Below are 16,869 nucleotides of genomic sequence, written 5' to 3'. Positions count from 1 at the left end.
GGAGAGGCAGAGGGGAAGAGACAATGCTAAGACCCACCCTCACAGATATAAATTTTGTTTATTTTTTAATGTTTATTTTTGAGGGAGAATGAGAACGTGCATGGCGGAAGGCCAGAGGGAGGGGGACAGAGGATATGAAGTGGGCTTTGTGCTAAGCAGGCTCTGTGCTGGCAGTAGACGCCTCGAATCGAGGTTCGAATCACGAATGGTGAGATCATTAACTGAGCCAAAGGTGGACGCTTAACAGACTGAGCCACCCAGGCACCCCTAGAACTAATAGATTTTCGAGAAAAAGAGCAAAATCTCTGATGCTGCATACACCTTCCCCACCACCAAAAGAAGCCAATTTATATCCCATGGAGAGAAAACCAATTTACAGTCTACATCCTGACCAAACGTACAAAGCAAGGCAATATATTTTAATGCACATCCAGACACACATATGTACTCTTGCCCGTAGGGGAAAGAAATATAGCCTAAAAGATACAGAGACTCAGCATTAAATACGAGAAGAGAACCAAGAACATTTACATCACGATGGTGATGGATTGGAGCCCTGAAGGAAACATAATTCACCAGTCCCCAGTGATTGTCAAAATAAACACTTTAATGATATAGAACGGGGAGGGAGTGTTCTTTTCCACAGCACAATGCCAGCAAATACACATACACAAGGATGATACAACTAGAGTTTTTCCAACATACAAACAGATACGGTTGTGACACACTGCAGGGATCACTAAAAGATGGTAACATTGTGGAGACAGACTTTAGAGACAGCATCTTCGCACATTCTCAGATGTCACACCCAAGAAGAACACCATGAAAGAGCTGATAGGCCCCCCATAGAAGGCAACCAGTGCTGCTCTCACAATGATGGTGATGGCAGACTGGAGGCTCTGGGTCTCTGGGTGGGCAGGGCTGGGACACACACAGCATTCACGAGGGAACGACCAGGGAAAAGGGTTAGCCTGATTTAATCAGGAGGAAGTGATCAGACACCTTCAGGATGTAGACCATCAAGCCAGACATCTGGCCTGTCCCCTACAGACAAGGAAGTGTCACCACCACCAGAGACAGCCACAGAAAGGGGAGGAGATGTTTGGGGTTCGAAAGGACTACAAAATTACGATAGCACATTCTTCTGAGTCCTTTGGAACCCAAGATATCTCTTCTCCTTTTTGTCATCTTATTTGTGCTGTGGACACTGGCTGTTTGAAGAAAGACAGGCCCGATGTCTTGTTCGATGGTCGAAATTCTGCAGTTGTCTGATCCCTACCTCGTGCTCAGATTCAGGCTAAGCCTCTTCAGCAAGAACGCTGTGTAGTTAATGCTGTCTCTCCTGGCACAGCCCAGCTGGTGTCCCAGAATGTCCAGTTTGACATGGGGTCTATTGCCACGTTGCTCCAGCCTCTGCTTATCCACAGGATGGAATGGAGAGGAGCCAGACTGAAGGGGTCTCACAAGGGCGTGTGGTCTGGGCATTGGTTGCCTCGGCGACTTATCACGACTGGAGTCAGAAGAGCGAGAATTCCTCTCATCAAACCAGACTTTTGGAGTAAAAATCCCAGAGAGTGGCTTATGATCGAGATGTCAATTCTCAGCAAAGGATCCCTCACATGTTCTATTTGGGCTTTAGCTTGATTTGCTGCTTTAGAGTTCTTTTCAGCAAGTGGAGAATGATGGGGTTTTATGATGGGGTTTCGTTTAAATGAGGAGTATTTTTTCTTAGTTCCTGGAGTCCTTGGTATCTGAAACAGAGAGTGAGAGAGAGAGACAGAGGAATCAAATGTGAGTCTTGTTCAGGTCCTGCTGACGGCTGAGCCTGGAGGGATGGCTCCGTGGTGACAGAGGCCAGGGGCGAGCTGAGCCCCCGTGCAGAGAAGGAGCTGAAGGGGGGTCTGCAGGCAGGCTGAGGGGGAGAGTGAGAGCCACAAGTCTGAAGCAATAGCCCCCTCAATTGCATCCAGCCTACACTGTAGGATGCAGGGACCCCTGTACTCCCCACAGCAGGCGCCTGGTGGCATCCCAGCTCAAGGCTGCCATGAGCTATTGCCAGGTCCCGACCATCCCTTCCTCAGCAGCCACCTCACCCTGGAACCCCCTTCATCAGAAGCAAAGTGATGGCTTTCTCATGTGTCCCACGGAGGGATGTGCTTAGCCCCCGACACACACGTTCAGAAACAGACTGCCGAAGGAAGGAGGGGGCCCTCTGCAGACAAACACACCCCTTCTCACCCTGCCCTGGTCTTCTGAAGGGGGAGGCCAGGCTATGGAACGAGCCCCAGGATGTGAGATGCAACAGGGGCCTCAGACTATGTCCCAGTTCAGTCCTGCCGTGTGCAGATGAGGAACCGTGGGCCAAGGGGCTGATAAGGACCACCTGTAGCCGTGTGACCTGTGCCTGACACCCTGGAACTGAAACCCAGGCTTCGGGCCCTTCCCATCCATGTGGGGGTCGGGAGATGAAAGCCTCCGATCTGGGGGTGTGGGCAGGCAGTAGACGCTGTTGGCCGCTTGGCTGGACGGAAATAAGGCTTTGCACAGAAATCCTGCCCCAAAGGGGCTGAAAAGAACCCCAAAGGGAGAAACTCCAAGGGGAATGACGAAAAGAGTGGGGAGTGTAGCCAGGGCCTCACCCCTTTTTGCTCAGGGACCCAAACAGCCCCTGCAGGGCACCTCACGCCAGGATACACCTGAGGGAACGTCTAGGAATATTCTCAGTGGAGACACTCGGAACTCTGCAGAGAAAACGGAAGAGCCTTCCTTTTAGTCGTCTAGGTTCTCCTCGCACGTTTCCCAAACTGTCCCTGAGGAGAGTCTCTCGGTGTTGACACTAATGTAAACGAGGGCCTGCAAAGGGCAGAGGGAGACCTAAGCTTCTTTACTGAGGTTTTATATAAGGAGAAAGTTTGATTAAAACATTTCCTTTCCATGTGCAGTGCACCTGTCAGGAGGCTGGGAAACGCATTTAGTGAAGAGTCAACCGTGATTTTCATTGCACGAGGAGGAAAAAGAGCCCTGAATTCCGTTACTGGTAATCAGGGAAGGGATTGTTGTTCTTACACTGGGTTTCTAGGCAACATTTCTTTCTTACTGCATCCTATAGTATAAAAATTGTGAGACACTTGGATCCAGAAGAGGGAGTATTCATCGAATTCATTCATGTGTCTTTGTCCCCTTCTTTCTCTGGGCTCTGTTGAGGGAGGAATGTCAACTCCATCAGGGGCTGATACTCAGCTTGTCCACAAAATGAGTGACACACACACGGGATCCTTCTATCTGGCTTATGAACATCCTATAGCTCCACAGTCCTTCTGATTCCTAGGTGCATACCAGCAGAGCTTTAAAACATCTCCCATTACCCACACCCCAGCCCAGAATGTTGAAATCAAAATCTCAAGGTATTGGGTGACGGCATTCACGTGAGTTCAAAGCTCAGTGTTTCTTTCACGACAGCGTGATTTAGAACTATTAGCTAAGCTACTCTGTTTCAGACCACGGTGTTCTCGTCCTCATCTCTGCCACCATGACGATACCGGCCCTAAAGATTTTGGTCTTCCTTCAGACACCCTCCCCTGAATCCCCGTTCTCCGCTGGACTTGTATGAGGCACAGATTGTCTCGTGTTCCCCTGGATCTCGCGGGGACTTCACAGAGCTGCCCAAAGTTAATTCAGTCAATGCTCGCGTATGTGCTCTGGCCTGAGACTCAACTCAGTTCCTTTTGGTGGATCCTTTTATGAACCAGCTGGGCATGTAGACACGGTAACGGCAGTGAAAAGGGAAGACAGGTGGATGCCTGAACACCTCATGTCTGTGCAGGTTGGAAACCTGGCCTCTGCATCTGTGTTTGGCCCGTGTCCCTGTAGAGTGCCATGAGTGTCCTCCACCTGATGCCAGCTCTCTTGAGGTCCCAAGGTGTGGGTGGACACTGAGTCCTGGAAACCCCACACATATTATCATAGGCCTGCTCACCTGGGGCCAAGGACAAACCCGACACCAGGCAGGCCGTGTGGCAGTCCCAGAGGTGACCCATGTTGTCATGGAGTTTTTGTCAGGGTGCTCTTTCTCCTCAGTTTTAACACTTCTTATTCACATGGAGAAGCTGAGGGGTAAGTGTCGTCCTAAGTCGGGATCCTGGAAACACCCCGGAGGAGAAGCCATGTGCAAGAGACATTAAGATGATGTTCCTGATGGGGCGTCTAGGTGGTTCAGTCGGTTAAGCATCTGACTCTTGGTTTTGGCGCAGGTCACAAGCCCACAGTTTGAGGGTTCAAGCCCTGCATCTGGCTCTGTGCTGACAGTTCAGAGCCTGGAGCCTGCTTGGGATTCCCTCCCTCTCCCTCTCTCACTGCCCCTCCCCGACTCGTGCTGTCTCTGTCTCTCTGAAAATAAATGACTTTAAAACAAAAATTAAGGAAAAAAAAAAACAGTGCTCTGGGAGAAAGAGGTCATGGAGTTGGGGAAGCAAGGAAGGAAGTCAAAGAAGCCATGAAAGTGTGTGCCTTGTGCCAAAGTGCCATGTGTTTGGCAACACGTGTAAATGATGCCGGTCTGCTGAGGGGGGCCGTGGGGCCTAATTCCCCGCGGCCATGAGGACATGGGAGAGGGAATCCCAGGACAGCCCCCGTGGAGACACAGCACAGCTCACATGCCACAGCTGATGGAGATGGGAGGGCACCCAGGGTGGCAGTCCCCGTGGCAAACAGAGGCAGGACCAGACAGTGGCAGGATCAGTCAGAGGCAGGACCAGAGAGAAGCAGGGGCAGCTGGGGGAGGGACAAAATGAGGAAGAGAAAAACAGTTTGGGGTGTGGGCGGAGCTATAATCTAACAGAGCAACAGGAATCCATACTCCAAGAGCCACGGACGCCATTACCTCTGTGCCCTAAGCTTGAAGGCCTCGGAATCTGCACGCGAGTCTGCCCTTGCCAAACTGCACTTTTCTCTTGATCATGTTCTGTTTCATCACACCCAGGGCATTAACGTGGCCAAAGACTTGACCTGCACACTGGTTGGCCACCGAGCCCTCAGCAGCGTCACCCTCCAGCTTGGGAGGGTTCTTCACACCCATGGAAGCTTCCAAACTCTGCTCTGAAAATAAAAGCACATCAACAGGATGCACTGTTAGTCATCATCTTCCTGTGACTAAATTCTCTACCTATGCTGACATCAAATAAGGACGGTAGGCAGGACGAGAAAGGCCATCGGGAAGTTCACATGTGAGGGGTGCCGAGGGACACGCTTTGATTACAGCCTGTGTTGTTGACCTCTCTCACGCTACCCTGTAAGGATAAGAGTGCGGGCAGGGCAACATGCCCCCAGAGCCAAAAGTGAAAGTGAGAAAAGTAGAATTGGTCAAAACACACAGTTCTGACAAAGAAGAGACAAAGGCCAGGAGATGGTGCTCGAAAGAGGCTGTCCTATTCAAGGGAGGAGTCAAAGTTGAAGGCAAGCCTTTTGAGAGTCACCGGGGAAACCAAAGCTGGGGAATTTACAGAACACGCCCCAATATTTGATATATTTCATATATGTACACTATGCAGAGCATACACACCGAATACACGTAATGTGTGTGACATAAGACGTAAATATGTGTGTCTATAAGCACATTCTTCTCTAATTGAGTAAATGGGCAGTTAAGGGTTGGGGGACATCGAGCATAAAGTTCTAAACACTCTTCGGTCAGTTGCAAGTGGAAAATATATACAAATTTGAGAAGGATGAGAAGAGTTGTGGCAAGAAACAGGTGACCTTTTAAGCACCAGGGAAGAATTACAGAGCAGATCAGGCTGAGAATCAAACAGAGTAAAACCACCTGCCCCAGAGTGATAGTTTGTCTTCCCCCAAATTCATCTGTGGAAACCCAATTCCCAACGTGATGCTGGGTGGAGTGGGCTTATGGGAGGCAGATCCCCCCAAGAAAGGGATCTGTGCCCTATGAAAGTGACCCCACAGAGCTCCCTCACCCCTCCACCCTGTGAGGACAGAGCAAGAAGGCGGCCACACATCACCAGGAAGGAGGTACCACCAGGCGCCCAATGTGCCACTGTTCGATTTTGGTTCTACTCAGCCTCCAGAACGGGAGACACAAATCTCTGCTCTGACTAAGTCACCCGGTCTATGGCATTTTTGTTATCACAGCCTGAATGGACTAAGAAACCCTCCTTGGACGAAAGTCTGGCATGGAGCCCCGTTTCCTGCTGAGGCCTGTGGGGAAGGTGAGCCACAGAGAGGGACTGAGCCACCAGGAGAGTCTGGGCCGGGACCACGGGAGTCAGGGAGAAGTGGCAGAGAGGCAAGAGGGAGAAGACAATAAGAATCTCCCGTCCTAAGCCACCTGTCAGGGCTGTGCTTCCCTGAACTCCCACTGAGGCATCCTCTGGAGCATCTCCGCGGGACCACAGGGCTGTGCCCTCATCACCTCACTTGGGAACTGTATCTCCTCTTTTCACAGATGAAGTCGGTGCCTGTAGGAGGAGACCCAGGCTCCAGGAGGGGACACCAAGGGTGGGAGGGTAAAGACGACACAACCCAGGGGAACGCTGAAACGCTCGGTCTTCATGAAATGTGAGCTGACGCGGATCCTGATGACAACGAAGCTGGGGACGTGCTCGTGGAGATGAGGGGGGACAAGAGGAACTAGGTGAAGTATTGGAGAACAGAGTGTGCACATTAGGAAACTGGCCCCTTATAGTTGCAGAGAAGGGAAACCAGGCAAATGCATGGGAAACTGTCGTGGAGCCAGTATTTCCACTGTTACTGTGAGCGCCTAACAGGGAATATTGGCTGCCTGATGGATGTTGAAGGAGAGCAAACACTGGCCCACAAGCCTTGCTGAGAGAGTCCGGGAAGATGGGGTCCAGCGAAAGCGGAGCCAGATAAGAACAGCTCTAGCACACGTGAAACAATGCCACGGAACCATTTTCCAAGTGTTCAGACGCCACAAAGACACAAGAATTACGCATCACAGATTCATCGATGTTCTCAAGCCATTTTGCTCACTCGGGCCCCTGGAAATTATGTAGCTTCATGCTCCCAGCATTGATGGGATGGAGATCCCATTTTCAATGGTTTCAGATGAAGGGACCGAGGGGGACATACATGAGATGATGAATAACTTGGCCAGTAAACAGCCAGGAGGCTGAAACCATGGCACCTGGGCAGACAGAGCTGACCCTCAGCCCCGAGCTCTTTGGAGCTGGAGCGTTGTGAGTTTGGAGCTGGGCAAAGCAAGCCTGCAAGAGGCCCCATTGCTGCCCCCACCCACAACCCTGTGACTAGAGCTACCACTCCCCCCGCACCTCTCACCTTGGAAGAGCGGCCGTTGGCTCCCAGAAACCATCGTGGCTGCCAGTCTCCTGATGGTGGGGGAGGGGCGGAGCCTGGCTCTGTGGTCACCACAAGCCACCTGCTGGTCCGGCTGCCCTGGCACAGAATTGGCCACCTGGGTATCTGACTGTGGCGGTGCTTGTGAAGCTTGCACCTCCGTCCTTGGGAAAGTCAAGTTTCCACTCGATGGCCCTTGGGGACCGGGCACCTGCATCGGGGCTGAAGCAAGAAGACACTTCAATGGACAAACCCTAGTTTTCTTAACTCAGCACTGCCAGAACTTCCATTTGTGATGTACTCCCACCTCGTCCCCCACCGTCTGTGAGACCAGCCAGTGAGCAGGTACAAAGGCAGACATCATGGATACGAAGGCGATGTCACCGTTGTGTCTATGCCTGGGCATGCTGAGATGGCAAGTGTCCAGGACGCAAAGTCCCTGAAGGGAAGGTCACCCCCTGGAGTCCAGACGGATTTGCATGGGAGGCGGGCTCATGCCTATTATTCTGTAGTAGTACCCTTCATCCTACAGCCTAGAGAGAAGGTTCTAGAGAGGCCTCAGGGCAGAACGAGAAAGAATTGCTGATATGTGCCCCAAAAGAAAAAAGAAGAGGGGGAGAATTTGGCCTCAAGGCTTCAGATGCCTGTTTCTCCCTGGCTGGTCCCAGCGCAGGGAGGCTGGGGCAGGGCAGCCCTCCTGGGGCGCCCCCTGCGGCAATCACAGCCCACACACACTGTTCCCACGTTCCCACCAGAACCTGCACCGGGGACGGGCTGTGCATAATGGAGACGCTGCCTTCATTCATCTCCGCCCATCCTCGTAGCCTCTCATGGCCCAGGCTTAATGCAAGGCCATGTCACACACATCACCCTCCTGAGACGCGTCTTAACCTGTCCCATCCCTGCCCCCATGGAAACCCAGACCTGGCTGTCAGTGTCTCTGACACAGAGCTCTGCAGGGTGACCAGGGTGCCAGGCAGCCAAGTGAAGAGCCACCATGGGAACCCTAGTGAGAACAGAAATCGTCTGGGACCTCTCAGCCCTGATTGCTTTTCATGGAGCGTCTCCTGGAGACCTTGAGCTCCTGGAGGGGCTGGATGAGCCCTGGCTCTGCTCACACCACAGAGTGCACTGACAGGGTAGGAGCTGGCACTCCTGCAGGGTCACAGGGGTCGTTGGGGCGTCTAGCAACTGTTCTCTTTGCATTTACGACTGTTTCAGATCATTTGCGTAGAACTGGGTGCTCTGGTACACAGGGAGGCGGGCGCCCCAGGAGAAACAACTAGCAGCTCAGCAACGATTTAACAGATGCAGCCAATGTGGAGCTGACCACAAACGTGTGTGGAAAGCCAGGGAGTTTGTAGGAAGCCACACAAGAAATACAATTGGCAGCAGAATTGCACAAGTAGCAGAGGTCTCCTTTTGGAACAAAACAAAATCAGGAAAAAACAAAGGAGGACTGTCACCCAGCTGTCTCCGGGTAAGATAGCGGTGGCTGAGATTCTGAACGCTTTTTTCCATTTTCTCCATTTCTCCTCTCGAGCCTCACTTGGTACCAACAGCCTGCATGTTGGACGGGGCCGGGGGACAGAGGGCAGCCTGGGACAGAAGGAAGGAAAGGGCTCTGAGCCACAGGATGCCTTTTAAAGAGTGAATCCGAGAGCAGAGTTCAAACCGGTACGAGCCTACAGCGCCTGTTGGCAGGGATGCAACTCTCAGCCGATTCAGGTTGTTGAAGACACAGAGGACAGGCTTCCTGGGGCCCCAGCAGGAACTTCGTGCCCCTCACAAGAACAGGACTCACCATCTACATCCACGCCCAAGAAGACTTCCTGTTTATCAAAGGTGAATGAGGCACTCCTATAAGGCCTATAGGTGTCTGACAGGTCATGGCCAAAGGAAGGAGTCAAATTACATTCCCCCACTGAGTCCTGTGGGACTTCATCCTCTGGGGCCACTGGCAGCTCCCTGCAGAGCCTGGTGTTGCTGGGAGGACGAGACATGCAGAAAGAAGGTTTAGTCAACATGCAGTGCCAGCTAGTTTTGAGGGCAGGACGGAGGGACTGGTCACAGAACACAAGCGGGATCCCCACAAAGGGAAATGAAGCAGTCTGCCTGAAGCTGGGGCCACAGTGTGGGTGCACCCGGGATAGGTGCAGGGACGGGAGTGTGGGGGCGGGCAGGTGCTCAGGGCATGGCCAGAGCGCCAGCTTATGGGGCAGGAGTCGCAACCACCCCAGGGCACAACAGTCATGACCCACAGCACACCAGAGGACGATAAAGCAGCATCAACACTTTGGCACACACTGTGTGGAGATTTACACAAAGCACCAAGAGAACCCCAGGCTAAGGCAGCATTGTAGACTCCTGGATATCTCGTGGGCCCAAGGCCGACGTGTCTAAATACTGAGACGTGAAAACTGTTTTCCTAAAACCATCCTTGCTGTGAATGCCCGCCAATGTGGTAATGGCAACCGGCAGAGAGAGCTGTGCATCTTACACGGGACCTAATACGAGGAGAGACCGGGAGAGTGCAAGGCATCCTGGGACTGCTTAGTCCACCTGCGTCAGTGGACGGCAGATACTCCATTTGAGAGGGATTAATAACGGGGTCTATGCGAGTACCACATGACACAGAGGACCTTGCTGAAGGACCACCTTGTGGGTGTCGGAAGGGATGAAATAGGTGCATTTAGCACTTTCTAGATTGGCCTAGACCTGAGATCCCCAGATGTCACCAGTGAATTAAAGCCCATGATTCTTCAGAGTTACCTGGGGCATGTCGGGTCCTGGTCTTCTTCATCGCAAAGATCATTATGATTGTCTACAAGTAAATACAGACCGGCCAGTCACATAAACAGAGCAGCACTTGGACATGAAAATTAAGTGTCCCACGCAACTAGCACACGGGCACTAATGTCCTTAGTTGGGCAGCAGGGCATTGAGAGAAATAATCCAGGAGGCCTCACGAAGTGTCTTGGGAATGTGCCTTGGCTAGCTTTCCTAAAGCATCGGGCAGGATTTCCCTGATCTGGTAGAGCCCCATCTCAACAGTCTGTCTGCAGAGGTCAACCTCTGTTTTTTTTTAATTTTTTTTTTTCAACGTTTATTTATTTTTGGGACAGAGAGAGACAGAGCATGAACGGGGAGGGGCAGAGAGAGAGGGAGACACAGAATCGGAAACAGGCTCCAGGCTCTGAGCCATCAGCCCAGAGCCTGACGCGGGGCTCGAACTCACGGACCGCGAGATCGTGACCTGGCTGAAGTCGGACGCTTAACCGACTGCGCCACCCAGGCGCCCCGGTCAACCTCGGTTTTACTGCAGATTCTGGTGAACAGCTTACCTGCATTCTCAAAACTTACTGCAACCTTCTCTCACTAGCTTCCCTCATGACATACTCTAGGTGGCAGGGTTTTAGGGAATTTCTACAGAGGCCAGACTGATGCACGGAATCTGCAGACCCTCAAATCAAAGGAAATCTTTTGTCCGTGATCCCTTTTGCTACACAGGCACATGGGCCATGCACGGGGTGGGGCCATGCCGGGGCTCAGCTATGCTTCAGGGAAACGTACAAGCAAGCTGATGGTAGAGGTGGTTATGTCCTGACACTCAGACGACGACTTAGGGAAGACAACCAACACAGAGGACACAGAGGACAACCAACACTGGGGACCAGAGCAGCGAAACCAGGGAAACAACAAACCCAAAGACATGGGTAAGGCTGACATCGCCTTGACAGGCACAAAACTTCAAGGAACATTGTTTGGGATGAAAGTGAGAGGATGGCAGTTGAGGAGACACATTGTGTGGAAATCAGGAACCAGACAGACTCCTCTGCGTGTGCCTCACAGATGAGTGTGGGTTTGTCACACCCGCCCTGACCCCAATGTCCTGACTTGTGTCAGGAGCCACAGGCATGGCCTGAGATGAGGAACAGAGGGCAGGGCCCTGATGCATCTGATGTCTGTGCTTAGAAGTCTATCCTAGAGCCTGACTCAGATCCATATGTCTACGGGGCTGAAACACCTGGATAACAAATTCCAACATAAGCAGAGTAGGGATACCAAACTATGGGGTCGACTTGGGATTCCAGTTGGAGCTTTATCACCTTCACAGTGGAGGACTCACTAGCTACTTCCAGAGCAGGACAGACATCCAGATCCTCATATGAGTTGATGTTGGGCCTGCTGTGGGTCCAGGGGGAATCAGATGGGTCAGGAAGAGCTGAGTAAGTCAAATAGCGTTCATCCAGTGAGTCCTGTTGGACATCCTGCTCTGCACTCTCCTGTAGCTCCCTGCCGAACCTGGTGGGGAGGGGAGGTCTGAAGATTAAAACAGGAAAAGCAGACACCACAGCATCTTACTGGTTTTCACGGGAAGCCGAGAAGTGTGGTCATAACGTAGGGGCAACCCCATTATTGACAGGGAAAACTATCCTCCTGTTTCAGGGGCACAGTGTGGATGCTCTGGGGGCAGGAGAGGCAGAGAGGGAGAGACAGGGAGACACACACACACACACACACACACACACAGAACAGAGGTGTTCAGGGCACTGGCCACAGAACCAACTTCTGTGCACCAAACTGAACTACTGTGGAATGGATGTCATGACTCACAGCACACATGGAGAATCGTAAACATGAGTTCAACCCTTTTGCATAAATTTTGTTGATATACATTCAGTGGCTAAGTGAACACATGTTAAAAGGCATCATCCACATGGAGAGATTTGTGTCTTCAAGGACTCTTTCTCTTACTATCGTGACATCATGTGAGGTTTTTTAATTTTTTTGCAGTTATCCATTTGCTACAGCAGATCCTCAAAGAGGTAACACCAGAGAGACAGAAGTAGACACGTCTGTCACTCTGGTGTTTCCCAAAGGAGAGATCAGGGCAATACAGAGCACCTCAGGGAGTGACAATTCACCTACTTCAACTGACTGCCGGTTATCGAAATTGAGGGATCATTAAAGGAACTTATCCACATAACACATGAAGACACACGTCATGGCCAAAAAAGATATTCTGAGACTGGAAATGGATGAAATAGGTAAATTTGGCGGTTTCTGTTTTTCCTGTGAAATGTAGAGTTGAACCACTGAAATAACAACCCATGATTCTTCAGACTTACCTGGCGCATGTCAGGTCTTGGTCTTGTTCCTCCTCTTGATGGGTCTGATTTTCTGCAAATAAATACAGACGGGGCCAGTCACATTAAACAGATCCCTGCTTGCACATTAGTAACCCAGTGTTCGGTGCCACCCGGGGACTCAGCTATGCTCAATGAGAGCACAGGTTGAGTGAGAAGGATATTTCAGGGTGCCTCGGATAGTGTGACAACTGGCTTGAGTTCCTGGCCTGAGCCATTGGGAGAAATTTGCTCTCTCCAAGAGATCATCATCACAATTTCCTCTGTTTTGAGTCTGTGCAAACACTTTCAGTTCTCTTTTTCACACAGATTCTGGGGACCTGGCCTCTCTACCTTCTGAAAGGATTACTGCAGTTTTCAGCCTTCTCTCGTGAGATACCTGGTTGGTGACGGCTTAGTGGAATTTATACACTGAGATGGAACAGAGAGCATGCAAGTACAAACCCTCAAATTAAAATGAGTCTTTGGAGCTACACAGAAACCTTGGCGCAATTCCTGTGATGAGGGAATGCCAACGCACAGCTCTACTCCTGGAAACACACAAACGAGCTAACAGTAGAGGACGTAGGGTGGGTTTTCAGACGAGGCTTAGGAAGACAAGCCAAAGCAAAGAGATAGAGAATGAGGCTAAGAACAGGAAAGCCAAGGTTACATCTTTTACCCTGGACAAGGATTCCGACCGACTGTGGCAGGCATGGATTCTTAAAGGACCTGGCTCAGAGATGAAATGTGGAGCATGAAAGGTGAGAAGAGGCATTGCATCCAAGGTCTGACAGACACCGTCTATGGTCGTGTTGCTGAGGCGAGTCGTATCTGTCATGCCGCCCTTGGGTCCAATGACCTGACAGTGAAGCCCAGGGGACATGGGCATGTCCTGGGAGTAGGAAGGGAGAAGAGTTCCCTGACCCACATGATGTCTGTGCTTGAAACTCCATCCATCTTGGAGCCTGGCTCAGATCAAGATGTGTGTACAGGGCCTGCACACAGGGATGAGCTCTCTCAGCACAGCACAGGTGTGGGGCACAAAGACCAGGAGATGTACGGGGCAGTCCAGCTGGAGCTTGATCACCCTGACAGCGGAGTACTCACTGGCCATTTCCAGAGCAGAAGAGACTTCCAGTTCCTCAGGGAAGAAGATGGCGGTGCTCCTGTAAGGCCAGTAGGAGTCAGACAGGTCAGGAAGAACCGAATATGTCCAGTAGCGTTCATCCAGAGAGTCCCGTGTGATTTCCTCCTCCACCACCTCTAGCAGCAGTCTACTGAGCCTGAGTCAGGGGGAAAACTGAAGATTAACCAAAGAGGGATCTGAAATCCTACGTCCTGTCTGGCTTTGATGGAAGGCAAAAGGCATTTTCACAAAAGCAAAGAGAGTGCCTCATTAATGAGAGCAACAACTCTTCTTTTTGTGTGGGACGAGGTGTGTCTGTCACAGGGGCGGCAGACAGAAAGGACAGTAAGTGCTCTGTACACTGGCTACCTAGCAAGCTGATGAGGAAAGAGCCTGAATGAGCACCGTGCCATCCAGTCCTGACTCAAACACACAGAGTCACAGGACAGCAGTGGCTCCCTCCCTTCCGTTCAAATGCCCTTGAGTCCTGCATGGACTGGACCAGTGCGTGCAGCTTCGGGGGCGGGCTACTCTCTCAGAATTCTCATGCCATGAAGGCCTGTCTCTCTCAATATCACGGCATGATGGCACATTTTAGTCTACGTACATTCTTGCTCTGAAATACATGCCCACCCGCTAAATCGAACGGGGCAGAAAGTTGATTGCCTTTCTCTCGAATGCTGGGGAGAATGGTGAGTGCAGGAATCCCTGTGCCTTTAGCTCACCTGGGCCAGCTGACTGTGTGTTACTCAACTTGAGTCATAATTAAGAAATGGGAGCGATACAAGTACCACAATGAAAACAGAAACCATTGTGAAAGCCGATAATTGGCCATTGACCGAATGGATAACATGGTTCTATCCAGCACTTTCTGCCTTTCCTTGGATCTGAGGTCTGCAGACGCCACCACTGATTTCCCAGCCCCCAAGTATTCAGAATTACCTGGGGGCATCTGACTCTCGCCCTTTCAGCCCCTCGTGACCCATTTGGTTGTCTGCAAATAAATGAAGAGAAAGTTCCATTAGGCAGATTCCCCTCCACAAATGCTCACTCCCATGTGCCGTGTAGCAGAGGACAGAAATAGAAGCACAGTCATAACAGGCAATTGAGAGAGAAATCATTCGGGAGGGATTCAGTAGGCCCTGGAAAAAATCACTGGGATTGCCTTCTTGAGCAACTAAATGTCCCTGATATGACAGGCCATGATCACAGTGTCCTAAGACAGGTCGACACACACAGAAAATTTATCCTTTTTCCCAGAGATCTTGGGGAAGGACCTGGCTGCTTCCTAGAGCATTGCTGCAATATTCAGGCTTTTTCCATTTGAAACGCTACAAGCCAATGGTTTTGAGGAATCAGCCGTTGAGATTAAACTGACAATTGGAATCTACACACCATCAAAGCAGAATAATCTTCAAAGCTGCAAAGCACCAGGGGCCGTTCATGGGGTCGGGAAGTTCCAGGGCCCTGCCTTGCTGCAGAGAAACATACAACGTATGATAGACGTAGTCCTGTCCTGGTTCTCAGCTGATTTGAGACAAGAAGAAAAGGAAGAGACAGACCAGGTAGAGACAGTGAACCTGGATCATGACATTTCCCATGATATAGAAAAGGCTTCCAACAGCCTTGGGTGGCCATAGGTATTCAGAAACATGGTTCAAGGATGGAAATCAGAGCCTGGCAAGAGAGATAAGAGATTAATCCAAAATTTGGAGGTCTGATAGTGACCTCCTCTGCCTGGGATAGAGAGGTATAGGAGTCTGGCAGGACCACCTTAAGAGCAGCGATGGGCGGCGGCTCAGACATAAAAGTGCCATGGCTTTAGACATGAATCGAACAAAGCTCACTGACTCATGGAATGTCTTATTTCAAACTCAATCCTAGAGCCTGGATGGAAATTGTCTGTGAGTACATGGTCCACTTCTGCGGGTTAAATCTCTTAGTCTACACAGGGTGTGTGCAAACAAAGATTATGGACCCTACCTGGGGAACCGGGTGGAGTTTCATCCCCTTTGGAATGGGAGCATTCACAGGCTACATCCAGAGCAGAGCCGAATTCCTGTTTATCCGATGGGAATGTGCCATCCCTGTAAGGCTGGTAGCAGTCACGCCCTTCTTGGCCAATGGAAGGAGTCAAAACACATTCATTCAGCGTGTCCTGGAGGACTTCCTTCTTTTCAGCTTCCGGAAGCTCCATGCTGTGCCAGGTGGGGCAAGAACGACAGAAGAGGAAACCAGGAGGATCAGACACCATGGCTTGCTACCTAGCTGGTGTTGATGGGAGGCAAGGGAGTGGTCGCAGAAAGGAAAGGGACCATAGCCTTGAGAGAGAAAAGGTTATCCTACAAGAGGCAGAGTGTGGCCAGGAAGGGTGGGAGAGAAGCAACAACAGATAGATACTCAGTCCACTGGCCACATAACGAGCAATGAGGAATGAGACTCGACCATCCCAGTATGGTACAGTCACGAGACGAAGGACAAATGGGAGTCCATGCCAGGGGCAACCGCCACGTGCCTGAGTCATGTTGAATTTAACATAGACTGATCAAGCGGTTACAGCTCTTGAGTCACTGTGCCCTGCAGAAACTTGTGCCCTCCAGGCACTTTTCTATTCATAGTGTCACATGACACCCCAACTTTTTGGTTTTGGTTAGGTAATTCCGTGTTAATTTTGCCAGCTGTCTGTCTATCAGTTCCTTTGCTGGTTACCTTCCTACCAGGGACCTTTGAGAACTGTGTAGAGATGCGTCTCCTCCTGGTGTTCATTTACAGGCGAGAACGGGTATTTTGTGCGTACAGGGAATCCTAAGGCTGCTGAGTTCATCTGGGGCTCCCCCAGACAAGCAGCCCCGCGACAGCAGACAACCGAGGGAACAGGGCCATTTGCCGCTGAGGGAATTCAATCACTACCATCTGCAGCTCTGCTGATCCCTGCATCTGCCACCTGGACTCTTGTGACCTCACCTACTGTTCTTTCTGAGTCCCTATCCTTTTTCACCCACACATTACCGGGTCGCCAGTATTCATTGTTACCTGGCGGTGAGGGATTCTTCTGCTTGTTCATCCTCGTCCTCTTCCTCCTCCTCCTCATCTTCTGCAAAGAAATTCAGAAATCTCCCGTGAGTGAGCTCCCACATCACCACTATAAACACAGTGGCTTATATGCCCTGGCGACATAATTATCTATGCATGACTAACTCTTGTTCTGAAGCTCCAGGGCACTGCCCTTGAGAACTGTTGCGGTATGGATTTCAGATCCAGCAGGGAGTGTCTCTGATTCGG

The 16,869-nt window shown here is 51.0% G+C and overlaps 1 protein-coding gene across 1 annotated transcript in view; it reads right to left on the bottom strand.

Moving 5' to 3' along the window:
• Positions 1-586: 586 nt before the first annotated feature.
• The window catches only part of LOC147578298 (NBPF family member NBPF6-like), a 47,557-nt gene continuing 31,274 nt past the window's right edge, over positions 587-16,869 (bottom strand). Inside the window, exons 8-17 of the mRNA XM_086715186.1 lie at positions 15,571-15,847; positions 14,530-14,581; positions 13,569-13,744; positions 12,462-12,513; positions 11,459-11,634; positions 10,102-10,153; positions 9,134-9,315; positions 7,312-7,551; positions 4,880-5,124; positions 587-1,751 (exon numbers count right to left, since the gene is read on the bottom strand). Coding sequence (XP_086571312.1) covers positions 4,889-5,124; positions 7,312-7,551; positions 9,134-9,315; positions 10,102-10,153; positions 11,459-11,634; positions 12,462-12,513; positions 13,569-13,744; positions 14,530-14,581; positions 15,571-15,847 — 1,443 coding nt within the window. The 3' untranslated portion in view covers positions 587-1,751; positions 4,880-4,888. The remainder of the gene's footprint in view (positions 1,752-4,879; positions 5,125-7,311; positions 7,552-9,133; positions 9,316-10,101; positions 10,154-11,458; positions 11,635-12,461; positions 12,514-13,568; positions 13,745-14,529; positions 14,582-15,570; positions 15,848-16,869) is intronic.

The sequence above is a fragment of the Puma concolor genome, chromosome C1 (genome assembly GCF_028749965.1).
Source record: "Puma concolor isolate L17-30 chromosome C1, mPumCon1.1.hap2, whole genome shotgun sequence".
NCBI classification, from domain to species: Eukaryota; Metazoa; Chordata; class Mammalia; order Carnivora; family Felidae; genus Puma; species Puma concolor.
The sequence above is the reverse complement of the archived record's forward strand: the minus strand, read 5'-3'. Positions and strand labels throughout refer to the sequence as shown.